At 48.3% G+C, this 16,211-nt stretch overlaps 1 protein-coding gene across 2 annotated transcripts; it reads right to left on the bottom strand.

The window, feature by feature from the left end:
• Nucleotides 1-1,457: 1,457 nt before the first annotated feature.
• Nucleotides 1,458-15,450, bottom strand: stox2a (storkhead box 2a). 2 transcript variants are annotated; one of them, XM_029851000.1, is made up of 4 exons: nucleotides 14,788-15,450; nucleotides 7,571-7,723; nucleotides 3,351-5,880; nucleotides 1,458-2,301 (listed from the first exon to the last, which is right to left on the bottom strand). In XM_029851000.1, exons 1-4 carry the CDS (start codon nucleotides 15,122-15,124, stop codon nucleotides 2,100-2,102), a joined length of 3,222 nt encoding a protein of 1,073 aa, XP_029706860.1. In that variant the 5' UTR covers nucleotides 15,125-15,450; the 3' UTR covers nucleotides 1,458-2,099. The 2 variants fall into 2 exon arrangements, with proteins under 2 accessions (XP_029706860.1, XP_029706861.1); XM_029851001.1 differs by lacking the exon at nucleotides 14,788-15,450 and adding an exon at nucleotides 9,027-10,571.
• Between the last annotated feature and the right edge of the window lie 761 nt (nucleotides 15,451-16,211).

Below are 16,211 nucleotides of genomic sequence, written 5' to 3'. Positions count from 1 at the left end.
CACGCACCAGATCCTCGTTTTTGTGACATTCCTCCCCGTCTGTATATTTGGAGAGAAATGTGACGCAAAGGTGGACATTTAAAAGGAAAAAAAGCAAACATTTTAGAGGAACTGTTCACTGCTGCACGTGCCAACCTCCAGGTGACCCCCCCGACACACTGTGGCTCCTCATTTACTCGCCTGTCTCTGTGTCAATCATTAAAATCCACATAAACAAACACACACACATACACCCACACATGCGCATTCCTGCTTTTTTTTTTTTTTTTTTACCTGTTTAGACGACCGCCCCGAGTTCTGTACCGAGTGCCAATTCCGGAGCCATCAAACAAATCCTGGCATTTCCTGTTTGTCATCAATATATTTCACTTGATAATTGTACTCTGACAGGAAATTTGATGCTATATAACTTGTCTGTTGTAATTTATCACCCAGATTTCCCCGTCATTAGTCAATGGACGAGTTTAGTAAAATCTGGAAACTACTTCCTGCTTGCGGTTGTTTTCTTTCCACATCTGCATCGACTGTGGCCATAAGCACGACCTTGATGACAGCGTTGGCGTGTGTTTTTCCTAAATCTGCAGCGTGTACAAAAAACAGAATAAATGTAGAACTTTTCATTGTTCATTCAATTAGGTTGTTCTGGTTAATAATAGTAATATAACATGATACATTTCAGGATAGTTACAAGCTCCTATGCAGAGACATGCTAAAAATGCTTTGTAAACAAACATTTTTAGAGTTTGACCCATATTAAACACAGGGTGTGTTGAGGATAACCCACTTACCTTTACGAGATTAATTAGATCAGCTTCAGTCACATTTAGCCCAGCAACACATCCTGCAGGATTTGCTGTTCTACCCTTTAGCCAGCAGAGGGCGCTCGGTCCAGGAAACAACGTGGTTGACTCCACCTACCGTCCATCCGGGGAACTGCAGCCCGAATGACACCAGGACCAGTTTCATGATTAGATAAGTTTGTGTGGTTTTGATGATTTTATTCATCTTTACTCCATCTGTGGTGATGATTTAGTTTCAGTTTTCATATTTCCAGTACATATAGAAACAGAAACGATCCTTGAATCGAATATTCTAAGCTCCTTCTCGCTCCTTTTCCTTTAACTGCTGCATTTTAATTATCCTTGTCTTTGACAAAAAAAAAAAAAAGAGCACTGCCTTTTGCTTTAAAATAATGCACAATTGTTTCAAACATGTGAGAAAAACTGCATTATTTTAACCCAAATAATAAATACCATAGAAAATCCAGAACTGACCATTAAAACCGGATATTTGATCCGGGATCCGGCAAGCTGACAGTTTCCGGGATGCACCGTGGAGCGTAGCATCCTCGTTTATGGCACCGACGTGACTGCACGTCCACAGTAAATAAATAACATAAATAAACGTTTACATTCAGTTGGTGTATAAGAGCAAAGAGCAGCTCATGACGTCCAAACTTTTTTTTTTGGTCACATAGCATCTTTAATACCACCATTATAATAATTAGGATATCAAAAGTATGGAGTATACATACATCATTTGCATTGTGGTACACAAATCTGAGCTGATTTATGCTTTCATATCTTTCATTCATTGTTCTGAGGATCAACCTATATTGTCTGGACATTGTGCTGATACATTGAATCGTCCTGAAAAACCTGACTCTATTTCAGGAAAGAGAACATTTAATTGGACATGTATTGTTAAGTTATATAAAAAGTTTTTTTTTTTGATATTTCCAAATGTAACTTGAATCCTATAGTCTACTACTTTCCAATACCAATAGTCAAGAATCTTGATAGAATAGATAGAAGAATCTTCAGGTAGGTTTCTTCACCTACAGTGATCTTGATATTCTGTAGTTTCTCTTTTTTGCAGTAAAGTTCTTGAAGCTGTGAGAACAGTCTGTTGAAGCCATGCCTGTTTTCATAACAGTCCCGGTAAATGGATTCTTAAGTCTAAAGACGTGTGTGTATGCGCATGTGTGTGTGTGTGTGTGAGAGTGAGTGTACTGGCTGAGAAAAGCGAGGCTCAAAATGGTGGAGCGCCCTGCTTTCTCCCTCCTCCACCACCTTCCCAGTCTCAGTCTGCGCTGCCTGTCAGACGCTGGTGATGGAGGCCAGGCAGTTCGATGACTTCTGGAGTTTCTCAGGCTGTGTGGTGGGGGGTTCCGGGATGGCGCGAAAGCTGAATGGCAGTCCGATGCTGCTGGTGCCGATGTGGCCGGGGCTCAGCGCGGGATTCTGCCGTCTATTGCTTTCCACGATGCTGGACGTATTGGATGCGAGGCTTTCACGCGTCCTGCGCCAGAAACACAACATTGAGTGAGAAAATCGCAAATATCCTCTAAATATCTGGAAAAGTAGTAAAATAAATAAATAAATAAATGAAAATAGACAGTAAGTCTAAATGAGCCTAGAATCTTGAAGTGACCTTTCTGTTTTATTTATGTTCCATCATTGAGGGTACAGAAAAGCATTATTGTAGGAGGCTGACTAAAATTGCACATAAATAGTAAATTTAAGTCAAAATCTTTATTAGCAGTTGACCTTTTTGATGAGATTTATGCAGTGACTGAGCAGCCTGGTCAAGTCTACAAAATCTGAATGTGTATTGTAATTATAAATGGTAATAATTTTCATTATTTGCCACTTTCAAAAGGTAAGAAATGCGTTAACTATAATCGACGTGAAGTGAAGACCAGCTACAGCTCCAGGAAGTGTGACTTCATGGAGGCACAATAAATATCTAATCGCTATCTAATCTATCTAAATATCTGATCATCTAATAGCAAGTGAGCTTTGAAAAACAGCAGTGCAATGCCACTTCTATTCTATATACGGTTCAGATTCTATGCTTGCAGATCCGTTAGCAGCTTTTATGCATAAAAATAAATGCATAATTGTGACAGCAATGCAACCGCATAGTGCTCATACGTTAGAGTTAAAAGTTGCAACACATCAGCTCTTCATAGGTATTAGCCAAATGCTGCTCACTGGTGTTCAGTAGATTATCTTATCTACTTATGGCAACCGTAAAGCTTTAGAGATTTGAGTCTGTTTGCACCAACAATGTTCAGGCTCAACAAACACGTCACAGCTTTGAGCCTTCATTCTGCTCGACAGCGACGCCCGGTGGAGGAATGTCATTACAGCAGCTTGTCGTGATACCTGTGCACTGGCACGGACACTTCCTTCCCGTCAGAAATAAATCTGGAAAAATCTGTCCAGATCTAATAAGTGTGGTGAAGTGCTATTTGAGTGGAATCTAATTAATAGAAGCTACATTTTTGGGTTTTATTTTATGGTTTTAGTCAACAACAAGCGTGAATGTTTTATTCTATCCTGTACCTGGGAGAGTTGAATCCACTGTCCACTGTGACACTGCTGCTGTCCATGCTGTCCAAACGGGCAGAGTGGGCCGACTTCTGACTGCTGCTGTTCTCCGTCTCCTTGGGGCTGAGTAAGGTCAGATTGGTCTCCAGTTTCCGCTGCAGATCGTGTTCCTTCTCCCGCTCAAGTAGCCACTGCATGGTTCCCTCTCCGCCACCGCCAGTGCCTCCACTTTTACCACTGCCCTCCCCGTGGTCTTTGCTGTCCTCTGCCTTTGCCAACTCTTTGTGCGAGTCCTCCTCCGCCTCTTCCTCGTCCTCATCGTCTGATACATTATAATAGTCAAAGGAGGCGGAGGGGACTGTTGGCTCTAAGCAGCTCTGTAAAACTGCAGGTGACGCTGAGGAACTGGCTGAATTGGAAGGCTGCTGGGGCTCAGGATTGTCTAGGGCCTCTGTTGATTTGGCATGTGAGGCTTTCCGCAATGTGCCGGACTTGGTGTAGCTGCTGTCCACGTAGCCTGTGGACAAGGCATTGTGTGGAGGTTTGAACAAAGTGTCCTTGCTGAAGATCTCTTTCCTCTTGATCACCATACCGCCTCCGCCCCCTCCGGGATCTACATTGTGTTGGTGCGGTGTCAAACGGGCATTTTGTACCGGCTCCGGCGTCTGGCTCGGCGTCAGCCGCACCGAGCCGTTCTGTCCTTTTGCTGCCGACAGGTCCTCCTTGTACTCCATAGTGTGTGGAGAGGTGAGGTGAGGCGTTTGGCGGTCAGCCGGAGAGCCCTTTCGGAGTCCCCCTGATGAGGTTAATGTGTCATATTCTGATTTTGCCTGAGGCGAAGGGGCAGTTAGGATTGTTTCATTTGACGTATTGCACTGGAAGTACTCATCTGTTGAGGGCTTCGGAGAAAGTCCCATTAGCTCATTGTACGTTGGCAAGCTGTCTCTGCTTTTGTTCCTCTCCATCGTACTCCGGATCCTTGACTCGTCCAAACTCCCTTTCCCTAAATCAGGCACATTAAAATCAGAGTGGAACTTAGCAGCAGAGAACATGATCCTAGAGTAGTGGGAGGACTTCTGCGTGGCGCGCAAAGTGCCATCGTCAGTGTAGTAGTGGCTGCGCTCCTCCAGACTCGGTTCGAACTCTTCCGGTGCCCCCAACGACGGGCCCTTGAGGGCGTTGTCCATGGAACGAGAACGCTCCTTAGCTTGATCCGACCTCTCGTGGCGCGATTTCCTGTCCTGATTGTGACTGTGACTCCTCTGCACTCTCGACTGGCACGTCCCACGCGACGGCTCGGGGAAGGGCATCTCCGTACGCCTCTTGGCCAGTTCCCCCGACACGTCCCACTCGGGGGTAACTGGGCAGTACGATTCAGTAATGTTGGGGTTGCTGTGGACCAGGTATGCGGCGCCGCCGCTGCGCCGGCGTTCCAAGGTGTACATGGCCTCTCGAGGTGAGCGGACTAATGAGTGGCTAAAGAAGCGGTAATCTCTTTCCTTGAACAGAAGATCCCAGTTTGAACCCTCCGACGGGTCTCCCCTGGAGGTTCGTGGCTTGCTGTGCGAGCGGGACTTGCCGTGCGGGGCCCTCCTGTGCCCCCTCCCCCTCCTGCTGCGTGCGCTGTGCTGGGCTGAAGAGCCGGCTTTGCTCTTCTGCGTCCGCTCTTCCTCCAGCCTCTTCATCACAGCCGTGTGCCTTGCCACGTTCTCCACCGTTAAGTCAGGATTAATTCTGCGGATTATCTCCATCTCCACCTCGCGGGGAATTGGTGTCGTCGGCACGTCCTCGTCGTGAAGAGGCCACTCCTCTGGGGGGAACTGGGCCGAGAAGGTGGCCAGCTGCCTCAGTTTGTCCTTCTTGAAGCTCAGCCTGAAGAGCCTGAGACCAAATCTTTTGGATTGCTTCTCGCTGCTCCCTCCACCGTTACTCAATTCTTTCTTTTTGGTCAGCGTATCAGTTTTATAAGGAAAAGAAGAGATGCTTTTGCTCTTATCAGCGGGATCTTGAGGCGACAGTTGCTGTACAGGAGGGGAAGTGGGAGGTGGAGGATAAGGATATGATGGCGGTTCCCCTCGGTGCTCCTTGGCCGAGGTGCTCGGTGTAGGTTCTGCAGTGTTGTGATCCTTGGGCTGCTTGCTTTGATAAGAATCTCCCCGGTGCTCCTTTGGTGATTTCGTCTGGAGCACGGAGGAGTGAAGTCTGGCCGAGTCGTCACGATAAGAGTTGTACGAGTCCGTGTGATTCTTACGAGAGGGCCTCTCTCTCAGGCAGCCGGGCGTGGACGGCGTGACGTTGCCGGACTGTGGTGAAGTGCACTGCTGAGGTGGTTGCTGCTGCTGCTGCTGCTGCGGCGGCGGCTGGCGCTCTGGCAGCCGGTCGTCCAGGTGATACCACTTGTTGTTGGCTCTGATAAGGGAGGGGGTGATAAAGTAGGTCTGCGGTGTAACGATGAAGTAGCCCTCTGGAGTTGGATAGATCTTCCTCTCTCGCACCAGCATGTTCAGGGTGTGTCGCAGGACCTCTGAGCTGGGTGTAGGCACGCCTTCGGGAGACAGACGGGAAAAAAAAACGCTGCATTAAACAGTTCCGACGGGAGATTTTTGAACAGGCAAACTGCCGTTAGCAAAATTAAAAGGAGCAGGAAAAGAAAATGAGGCATCATTTGTAAGCAAACACCCTCTGCAGAGGCCTCATCACAGCAAAACGGGCTTTTACACACAGGTTTGGAAAGAATGTTCTTCCTTGGGCCTTTTCTTACTTCTATACCTTCAAAATAGACATTAAAAAAGCCCAATTCTGACCATAACGACATCACCAATGATATTTAAAACAATATTAGTGGTAAATAAAAAGCACCGGGAGAGCACAGACCTCCCTTACATGTTGTGGCTCACGCCCAAAAGATTTTATGACACAGTAACGGCATTTGCTTTATGATCAAAGCTCCCTGGCTTATTTTACTAACAGCCAACAGACATCACAGAACCTCCTTGTGCGGGTGTAATAAATGCACCTAGAAACTAAGTATTATCCTAAAAATACTTCCAACTAAGAACAAGAATAATGTTGAAACAGGTGTAACATATGATTCGAAACATTAGAAGTGAAAAACAAGAAAAAGAAAACGCCATTAGAACATGATTAAAAAGCCTGCAGGTGATTCTGGATGTACCGAGGACACCGAGGGTAATAAATCACCTTAAAGAGCTTTTATAGCCCAACAAAAACATTAAATAGAGCCCATTTCCAGCAACGCTGCTCATCACCTTTGTGGAGCAGAAGCTTGTTGCCTGACGTTACATCACCCACGTAGGGATCCTTACACACAGATGATGTAACGTATACGTCCAACCCCTTTAACAAAGGCTGCGCGTTTTAAGCTCATGTCAGCATATAGACCATCAATGTATATAGAGACATAAAATGCCTTTTTAAATTTGGGAGATGACTTTAAAAGTGCACCTTGCATGTGCAAATACCTCCACAAACATAGGGGGCAGTATAATAAATAACCATGTGGGGTCTTTACGCAGGTGTCAGGCCTTCATGGGACAGAGGTGAAGAAGCTCCTCGATCGTCTACACCCATGACAGGCGCGCTTTGGAGTTTGGGGGTTTTCTGATGTCTCATTATTAATCGACAAGAACCTTCCTGCCCTATCTTCACGACCAATCTGCACCGGTCCCATTGAGCATGACAACCTGGTTGTTCTCCCCCCCGACGTCGGGGATTTTCACTAACATCCCCTGTAGGCTGCACCTGGACTGATTATTGCATGCAGCTAAAGCGAGTTGTTAGCATAGCAAAGGAACGCCTGACATCAGGGCATCCTCAACCCTCCCTGTGAACCACGATCGACAGCTTCTGAGTATCTACAGGCAGAAATGTCATATAAGGTTGGAACAAATCCTCATGTGTGAGGAGCTAACAGCAGTGAACTTATGACATTTGTGCTGCTCTGCTCTGTCTGATTGTTGAGAGCGTTTTACGTCAGGACATTATAGCGTGAAGATGCTCTCAAGGGTTCTCCTGATCGCATATCTTCATTTCTGCTCAATCAGTGGCTGAAAATGCAAAAATGCAAAAATAAAAACCCCTGGGATCGGTCTGATCTGATAAGAGTCGGGGGTCTTATTCGATTCCACACCTGCGTCGTCTGTTAGCGATGGTTCCATCAGGGCCGAAGACAAAGGCTCAAATAGAGAAAAGCAGACGGATCAGAGCGGGCGTACCTGGGAAGCTGGCAGTGAGGTGCTCCACCAGAGCCTCCTGGTTGACAGGCTTGTGGGCAGAGTTCATAGCGGAGATGGCCAAGCACAAGATTTCCCCTAGTGGGATGAACTGTGACTGGCTGATAGGCGACATACTGATTGGAGACACGTCACCTGCAGGAGGAGGAGGAGGAGAAGAAGAAGGCACAACTGTGAGATCATGAATGAACAGCAGGCGCAGCGCGTGCAGCTATGATGTAATGGTCAAACGGCAGCAAGATGCACGCCGCCTGGAACAGCTCCACCCCTCCTCCCCGAGCCTCCTCTCGCCTCTCTCCCACCCCCCTGGTTCTCGCAGGCTGGCGGATCGGAGCGGCAGCCCCGCCGTCCCCCGCACGCCGAAAAGGGGAGCTGGAGAAATACTGCGGGATGTCACGTTCGCAACGTAGAGGAGGGGGTAAAAAAAAAAAAATACAACTGCGTGAGGCGCCACGGCGAGGGCTTACACGCTGAAATTCTCTGCTGCCTTTGTTGAATTAAGCTGGCTTTGCTGTCAGCACTAGTGAGTAGTGAGATCATCCTAGGAGCAGACGGCCTGCTTTCCAGCCCCTGCGAGAGCGCACATCTGCCCGGCTGGAAGGTTGTAACGCGGAGCGCGCAACGCGCCGCTGCAGCATCTGTGTCGGAGCCGACCCCGTCCTCTGACCTAAATCTAACGCTTGATAGCGGAACGCGCGGCGCAATGCCAAAAATAAACCACCGGCTGCCTCCGTGTTTCATTTTCCACCCGCAGAACCGACGGAACAATAGAACCGCCGCGGCCCTGTTGGTCGCAGCTTTAAAGTTTTCGTCTGTTATCGGGGGTGAAATCTGCGCAGGGCCCTGCCTCCTCACACACTCAGCTGAATGGTCAGTTGAGCAACACAATGACGTTATCTCTGCTTAGTATCGCAGCCCCTTAAGCTTTATGTGGCTTTGCAAGGCTTTATTCCTTTTTTTTTTATTTCATTATTTTGAAGCAAAGACGACAAAGGCCGGCTCTGGGTATTAAAAACATGCACGTCCTTCACGATTAGAGCGCTTTTTAATGTCGCAGGGACGAGGTTGTAGCATCTGTGCATCCCCGTTTAACTCTGAAGCAACAAAGATGTGACAATATTGAATTTCCTTACAGTAAAAGGAGCCATTACGTGAGGTAATGCGCTCCTGGGGGACACTGAAATCTTGACAAAAATAGCACAAGCACATCGTCGTGTGATGCAAACATCTCGCGTATTTATTTATTTATTTTTACTCATTACATTAAATAATTGAAAAATGCCCCCACCCCATTTCTAAATGACCTCGTTTGATATATCAGGGACCCACTTTAACATTTCTGCCCTGTCGACTTCAAATGCATTTCGAACAAACTCTGAGCGGCGGCGTGGGAAAAAGGAATGGGTGGAGCTTCTGCTCGTGGGAGGATCAGACTTACCTGGTGCACGATAACTTGGCGGGGACTGAGAAAAATGAGGAGGAGGAGGGGGAGGAAGATGCTGCTTCTGCACACGGATGTCTTTCTCACTACGGGAGAGATTGTGCTCCAGCGGGCGTTCGGCGAGCTCCGAGCTGGGCCAGGCCCGCTGCAGATTGCCGCTGCGGTTCTTCTTCATTGTGACCCCTTTACCAGGTGGCCTTCACCCTCGAGGGGCTTCTGGGATGGGTGGGTGGGGGAGGAGTGGGGGAGAAGGGGGAAGGAGAAGTGGGGAAGGGGGAGGTCGACCAACCTCAGGCTCAGTGCCTCCCCCGCATCAGTAAGAAGGTCCCACTAGAGCGATCACACACCAGACATGGCAAGAACCAGTGTGCACCTTCACACACACACGCATGTCTCATTTACATCCACGGGCAGGCTACAAACGGCTGTGTTCGCACGGTGGGCGCTTGTCATCGGCTGATGGGCTCTCCCGGGCTGATCTGGAGCGACGGCGGCGGCGACGGAGGTGCAGGTGATTGCGCGAGGCATCACCCTTTCATCGGCATCAGTCCCAGCCACCATTTGTAGCATCCCCATTTGCATGCGTAGGGAGGCACATTACGTAGCCACTCTGATGTGGGAGGAGGGAGCAGGAGAGAGGTGGGGGGGCAGGGGTAGAGACGAGGGAAATGGGGCATTGGAAGCCAGGAGGACGGCGAGGAGAGATTTCAGCGGAGGGTTTTTTTTGGATCCGCTTGTTCCGTTTGACTAGAAGGCGGCGGGGGGAACGAAGGGAGGGGACGAACGGACGGTCAAAGATTCAAAGCTGAAGAGGCCCAGTCTTCGACAATAGCTCAATTCACCACAGGAGTGCTCGGTCGATCCCCGGAAAACAAAAGAGGCCACTTAAAAAAAGGCAGAAATAAACGCTCCATTCACCCTAATGGGCAGTGAAACCTCAGTAGTATGTCAAGCACCGGAGACGCCGCGCTCACCTCCATCTTTATCCGATCAAGCACAAGACCCCATCGTCCTTTCGACAACAGCACGCCAGGAGAGGGTGGGGAGAAAAATGGAGAGCATAGAAATAAATAAATAAATTCAAGAACAGATATCCACCGTTTCCCGCAATCCAACGGAAGAAGCCCCCGTGCCCATCGCCGTAGCATCCATTCATTAACGGTGTGTGTGTGTGTGTGTGGGGGGGGGATGCAAACTCCAGTCAACGGCAAATCTCTTTCAACGCTAATGCTGCAGCTGCTCCCAGCACCTCCAGGAAGGGTGTGTGAGTATGTGTGTGAGCGTACACGCGTGTGTGTATGTGTGAGAAGGAAAGAGAGAGAGGCAGAGGGAGAGAGGGAGGGAGAGCGAGAGAGTGTGTATGCGCGCATCCGCCTGCTGCGCGCGATCCTGCGTGAGCATGCATGCGTCTGTGTCTGGGTGATTGAGGCTGAGGGGAGGGGAGGCGAGGACGAGGATGGGAGAGGGGACATGCATGAGGCAGCGAGGAGAGCAAATATCAACAGCTTGAAACACACACACACACACACACACACACACACACACACACACACACACACACACACACACACACACACACACATCATATAATCAGCCTTCAGCTAATGTCTAGGGAATGGCTCAGGTTCGGGATCACTGAATTTCCACCTCTGTCTCATTGCTTCTTGAGGGACCAGAGGCCTTTTAAAGCACCATACTTCCCATTTCGGTGCCTCACCTGGCGGTGAGACCCTCCCTCATCAGCCCTCTCCACCAGTTGATTCAGTGTTGGGAAGAAACGGGGGTGGGGGGGGGGGGGGCATCAGAGCGTCACCAGAACGGCGGCAGCTCCTGCTGCTTCCAGACTCCTGCTGACTCACATATGTGGAGTGAATGGACGGTTGGAGGGACCGAATAGGGAGCAAAGTGAGAGGGCAGGACGGACCACAAACGGAGATGACTGGGTGGTGATGGTGGGTGGGTGGGGGGGGGTTTGGTGTCACAACCAATCTGCTCCACTTCACTGATACCAAAGAGAAAGGGGAGAGAAAGGGTGAGGAGGAGGAGGAAGCGAGGGAGAGCCACACCGCGCCAGCCATTTTATTTCTCAGTCGTGCTGCAACAGCCTTTGTTGCCATGACAACGCAAGCCGATGATCTCATAGCTGTTGCCTCTGAGTGCCCGTTCTCTTAAAGAGCCAGCTGCTCGCGGTGGGAACAGGCAGACGCCACCGTACGTAAAATAAGCCTGCACCGCCGCCTTCAACACACGTGTCACCGCGACCACCAGGAGAGACCGCGCACGCGTCCACGGCGACCGACCCTCCACATTCACTCTGTGACAGTTAGGCGAATCAACTCTTTTGAGGATCGGTTTTTACGCTTTTGTCTTTGTTTCAGCCCCTGACGAACGTGACCGAGGCGATACAACCCGCGGTGGAATCCAACCGGGCCACTGCGGTAGGGACTCAGGTGCACACCCTGTCAGGTGAGTGACAGCTGACCTGTGCTTTTCACAGCAATAACGCCTCTTTCTCACTGATGTTTGCAGTCTTGTTGTCACAACTTTGTTGTTAACCAACCGTTTGATTTAGAAGTTATAAAAGTGCCAATATTCTCACTCCCCCTTCAGATGCTTTACAATGGTTTGGCCCACTACTGACACTCCTTTACAACTCTTTATATAAAAAAGAAAAAATATATACTGCCTTTAAATGCTAAAATGAATGAAGAATGATTATCAGCAAAAAAGAGATATATATAATATAGACATTATAATAAAAGACACGTTAGCAACATTGTTTGCGAAGAAACACAAAAGTTTTGTCTGGTGAAACGCACACCAGTGGATACAGGAGAGCATCCCAGCACAGACCACTACTTTATCACAACATCCCAGCACAGACCACTACTTTATCACAGACCTTTGCTCTGCTAATTGTCCTAATGACAATCTGGCCCACCCAGGAGTCAATCAACAATTGAATGCTAGCATGCTAGCATGCTTAAGAAAACCTTCCATTGGATGCTGATGCAGAAACTGGTTCACTGGTCTGAGGAGCCTGGAAGATCCAGGGTGAAGATGGTCAAGTCTGCATCGGTGGCTGTGGTTCCCTGCTGGAAAGGGGGCAGGTAGATGGGCCAGTGAACCTCCCTGGTGGAGGTTTTCAGGTCTTGTTCTACATTCTAACCCTCACCAATGATGTAATCTGATCACGCCCATCTGGGAGAAGAACCTCGAAGTGAAGCAAGGACACAGCGGAGGGATTAGGTCGGAGGGCTAACTCTGGACGCCTTAATATCCTCCCAGAGAACCGGGAGTTTCAGCTGGACCTAATGTTGGGTCGGCGCTCCACGCCAGCTCCTCAGCCGTCAAGAATGTGGCCAAAATATCCGTCGCTGCATTTCAACTTTTAGGATGCCTGAACGCCTGCGATGCATAATAAAGGTATTTAGATGTGTCTGAGTAGTTCTGAGGCCACAGGTGGCTAAAATATTGGATTTCCTTTCCCAGTTGTGTTCCCTCCAAAGCAACAATACCCACATCGGCCTCTGGACTCGAAAAAAAGGGAGTTTTCTCTACGCAACACATCCTGGCCCGACATTATGATACACGATGACGGATGGGCCCGGTTCATTAAAGGCTTCCCCCAATTCTCCGCTGGGACCCTCCCTTTCAGACCCGGGTTGTACCGGGGCTGCGAGGCAGCAGTGTTTTCCTGAACAAATGCTCCACTTTTCCTTCCTTAGGAGCGCTCACTCCTCCCAGGCTATTGTTTACAGCCGGCCAGCGGATACAAAGTCCCACAGTTAATCAGATTGAATTGTTTTGTTTTGTTTTTTTAAAAGAACTTGTTCCACACAGTTGAAAATCCACAACTTTTGACCGGACGGATTAATCCGGTTACTTCTTACCAAATATTCCCGCAGTTTAACTCGTTATAATCCCCCCGTGGGGGGAAAACAATTGAATTTTTTAGGTGGTTTTTGCTGTCAGTGTTGGTGAGACTGAAGGAGAAAACATCCTCCCTTTCCGCCCAGAAGAAGAGAAATCACAGGATTTAATAGGATGCTTTTCAAATGAATATCTGAGTCTGAAACACACATTTCCTCCATTTTCACACATTTACTGAGCCTTCTGAGAAAGAATGTAAAGATTGATGTGGGTCTGTCTTGTGCATCTGAACCGAACGCGATGGTGGCATCGTGCTGTCTGGTGAGTTATTAGCTATAAAACAAACATTCCACAGCTTATCGTGTTTGCCTGAGTGGTGGGGGAGCAGCGAGCCATCTGACAAAGGCCCATACGCATTCTTCACAAAAAACATATAGAATCTAAAGATTTTCCCTTCGCTTTGGTCAGCGGTAAATGTCGGATGAATACAACAGCTCTCAAATCCTTAAAAATGAACAAAGGTAATGAGGGAAAACCAAATCTCAATGCGGCCCAAACATGATCTGGATCCGTTTTCATCCCGCCCCAGCTCTGCCCCGTTTGCGCGGCTGGAGCTTTACCGCCACTGTTACCTTCCGACAGTGGCGGTAAAAATCCCCTGCTGCGCTGCAAAAAGGCGAGTCTCACCTGTTCACTGCGAATAAACCAAAAACATCGACAGCCCGCGCAGATCCCAGCCATTTATTTGCAGCTTTTTGCGAACCAAAACCCCAGAATCGCCCTCCCAGCTGTCAGTGAGCGGCAGGACTGGGTAATAATTATCTGACGTGTTGTCGCACGCAGCCGATGCGACTGGTTCATGCGTTCATACAGGAGATATTCAGTTGCAGCTGAATACGCGTTAAAGCGTGGGAACACTCTGGATCCGTCGATTCAGTCGCCTGGAGCAGCAGCCGGGATGCCTCGACTCAGACGTGCTGACAGAAACCTCAGACCTGCCGCGGCACAATTGCGACCGGCATCTCTGCCAGAGGAGGATGGCGGGCGCAGGAACGCTGATCTCTCCGTCAGGGTACCGCGTCTTCCCGATACGATGCCGGCGAGATGCAGCCTTGACTCACCAGATGGAGCGAATCGTAGTTCCACTCTGGGATAGTTGTAACACATCTGCAAGCAGCTGCCAGGATGATGGGAATTTCTGGACTCGTGGAGGTCATGAGGGTTCCTGGGGTCTGACCCAGAGCTAGAACTGAACCCCTGGTACCAGGCGACTGCGCTAACCACTGCACCTTTTAGCCGTGGGGCGTTTCTTTCCCCAGTCACAGGTCAGTTCACGAATTTTCGCGTGACAAGCCTCGGCGGAGTGAAACCCGAGAGCTGAGAGAATCTCAGGCCCTTCTCATAAATTTTGGGAACATCTGAGGGCAGTCATATAGGAAAGCAGGATATATGTGAAACCAGCCTCCAGGAGTTCAAGGTTAAATAAAAAGAGGGGAAAAACATGTAAATTATCCTGACAGAGCTTGTAGTTGGGAGGAAAAAGACTTAATTACACCTTGCTGACACTTGATCTCTCAACACTGCCATTATATGCTTATCTCTAAACAGTGTGCTTTTATTTAACTCATTTTTGCTGGTTTATTTTTATTTTCAAGTGTTATTAGTCACTGGGGGTTGCAAATTATCTGAAACTATGCAAAAACAGGAGAGAAGACAAATTACAAACCAAAACAAGCCTAATAATTTGGTTTCCTTGAAGACAGGAACCAATGTGGGGGACGAAATGTCCTCTGTGTGTTGTCCTCATATATCGAAATAACAAGAGTCTGTAAAGAACACGTGCACATGGCAGGACAGAAACTATAACATCAACCAGCAGACCCACCTACGGTCTTGATGTCAAAGCCCTGTGGTGGTTTCAGGGTCCGCCTGGTCCAGCCGTTCCTGAGCACCTGCAGGTGAAGCTCTTTCCCCTGGATGAGCAGCACACGCTCGGCGATCCAGCCGAGGAAGAAGACCTCGGAGAGAGCCTGGGTCAGCGCTTTGTTCCAGAAATGCTGCATATTCACGGCTTTGAAACTGGCGAACACGTCGTAGCCGCTGTGATGTTGGAAGTTGAGTTCTGCTGGTGGAGATGATGCAGAGTCCCGTTTATCCTCCGTGCAAACCTGCGCCAGCACCAGAGCCAGGGAGTGCGGGGCCACCTGGACACACGGCTCCATTCCTGCTGCGGGATACGTCCTCCAAGTTTGTTACTTAATAAACTGTTCGACTTAGTTTGGACATCTCCGGTGTTGCGTTCGCGTCCGAAAACCGCTCCTCGAAATCAAAGGTTCCAAAAGTTTGTTCTCGTGGGAGATGAAGAGAGGGAAAACACGCCGGCCAGAAAAAGAAAATGCAAAGGGGCCTTATTTTCAGGCAAATCTGCAAACTGACGCAACTCAACGACCCAACTCACGCTGCAGCCTAACAAGTGTCAGAGTATTATGGGCCTATTTTCAGCTACAAAAGAGAAGAGGCGAGGACTTGTGCTGCGTTCAGGCGCAACTCGTACATTATGCTTCAGCCCATCAAAGGCAGGCTGTGTTTCCCCCCTCCCCTCCCAGAAAACATCAATCTGTCAACCAATGTCAAGGAATTTAATTAGGATCAAGCTGTCAAAAGCCGTAAAAAGTGCCCTCTTAGTCTCACATTAGGCTGCACAGAGGTGTCGAACAAAGATTGATAATGCTATAATAATACATTTTAATTTCAAACTAATTTTTCAGGCCTTTCACTTCTACCTTGCCCCTGTTATAATTACGTGGTCAGGTCAACTTCTTAAAACTACTGGTTGTGACTGACCAGAATCGAGCTATTCTCTCCGGAATAAACCCTGAATGCGTCCTGGCTTATTGGCGTTAACAGCCCAGCCCAGCATACAGCGCCACCCAGTGGACGACAGAGGCAGTGTTTAATATATTTTTAAACCACCCCCCCCCCATAGCCTTAAAACTTCTACAGCTCAAGTTCAAACTATTTTAGTATCAAAATACTAGTAATATTCTTATTTGCACATCTTATTTGCACCTTAATTTTTCTTCACACTGTCCGACACTCCTCCTGTACATAATTTTAATTTCTGTATATACTGTACAATGTACATAGCAATGTACATAATATAAGAGTCTTTTTATTTTTCTTTTAGTACTTTTCTGTATTGTACACCACGGTTTACCGCTGTAACGTGCAATTTCCCCGATGTGGGATCAATAAAGTCTTTTATCCTATCCTATCGTAGAATACAAGTTTATCCATGGTGTTGTAATG

Source organism: Takifugu rubripes, chromosome 17, assembly GCF_901000725.2.
Source record: "Takifugu rubripes chromosome 17, fTakRub1.2, whole genome shotgun sequence".
Taxonomy (NCBI): Eukaryota; Metazoa; Chordata; class Actinopteri; order Tetraodontiformes; family Tetraodontidae; genus Takifugu; species Takifugu rubripes.
This window is presented reverse-complemented; position numbering and strand designations above follow the sequence as displayed.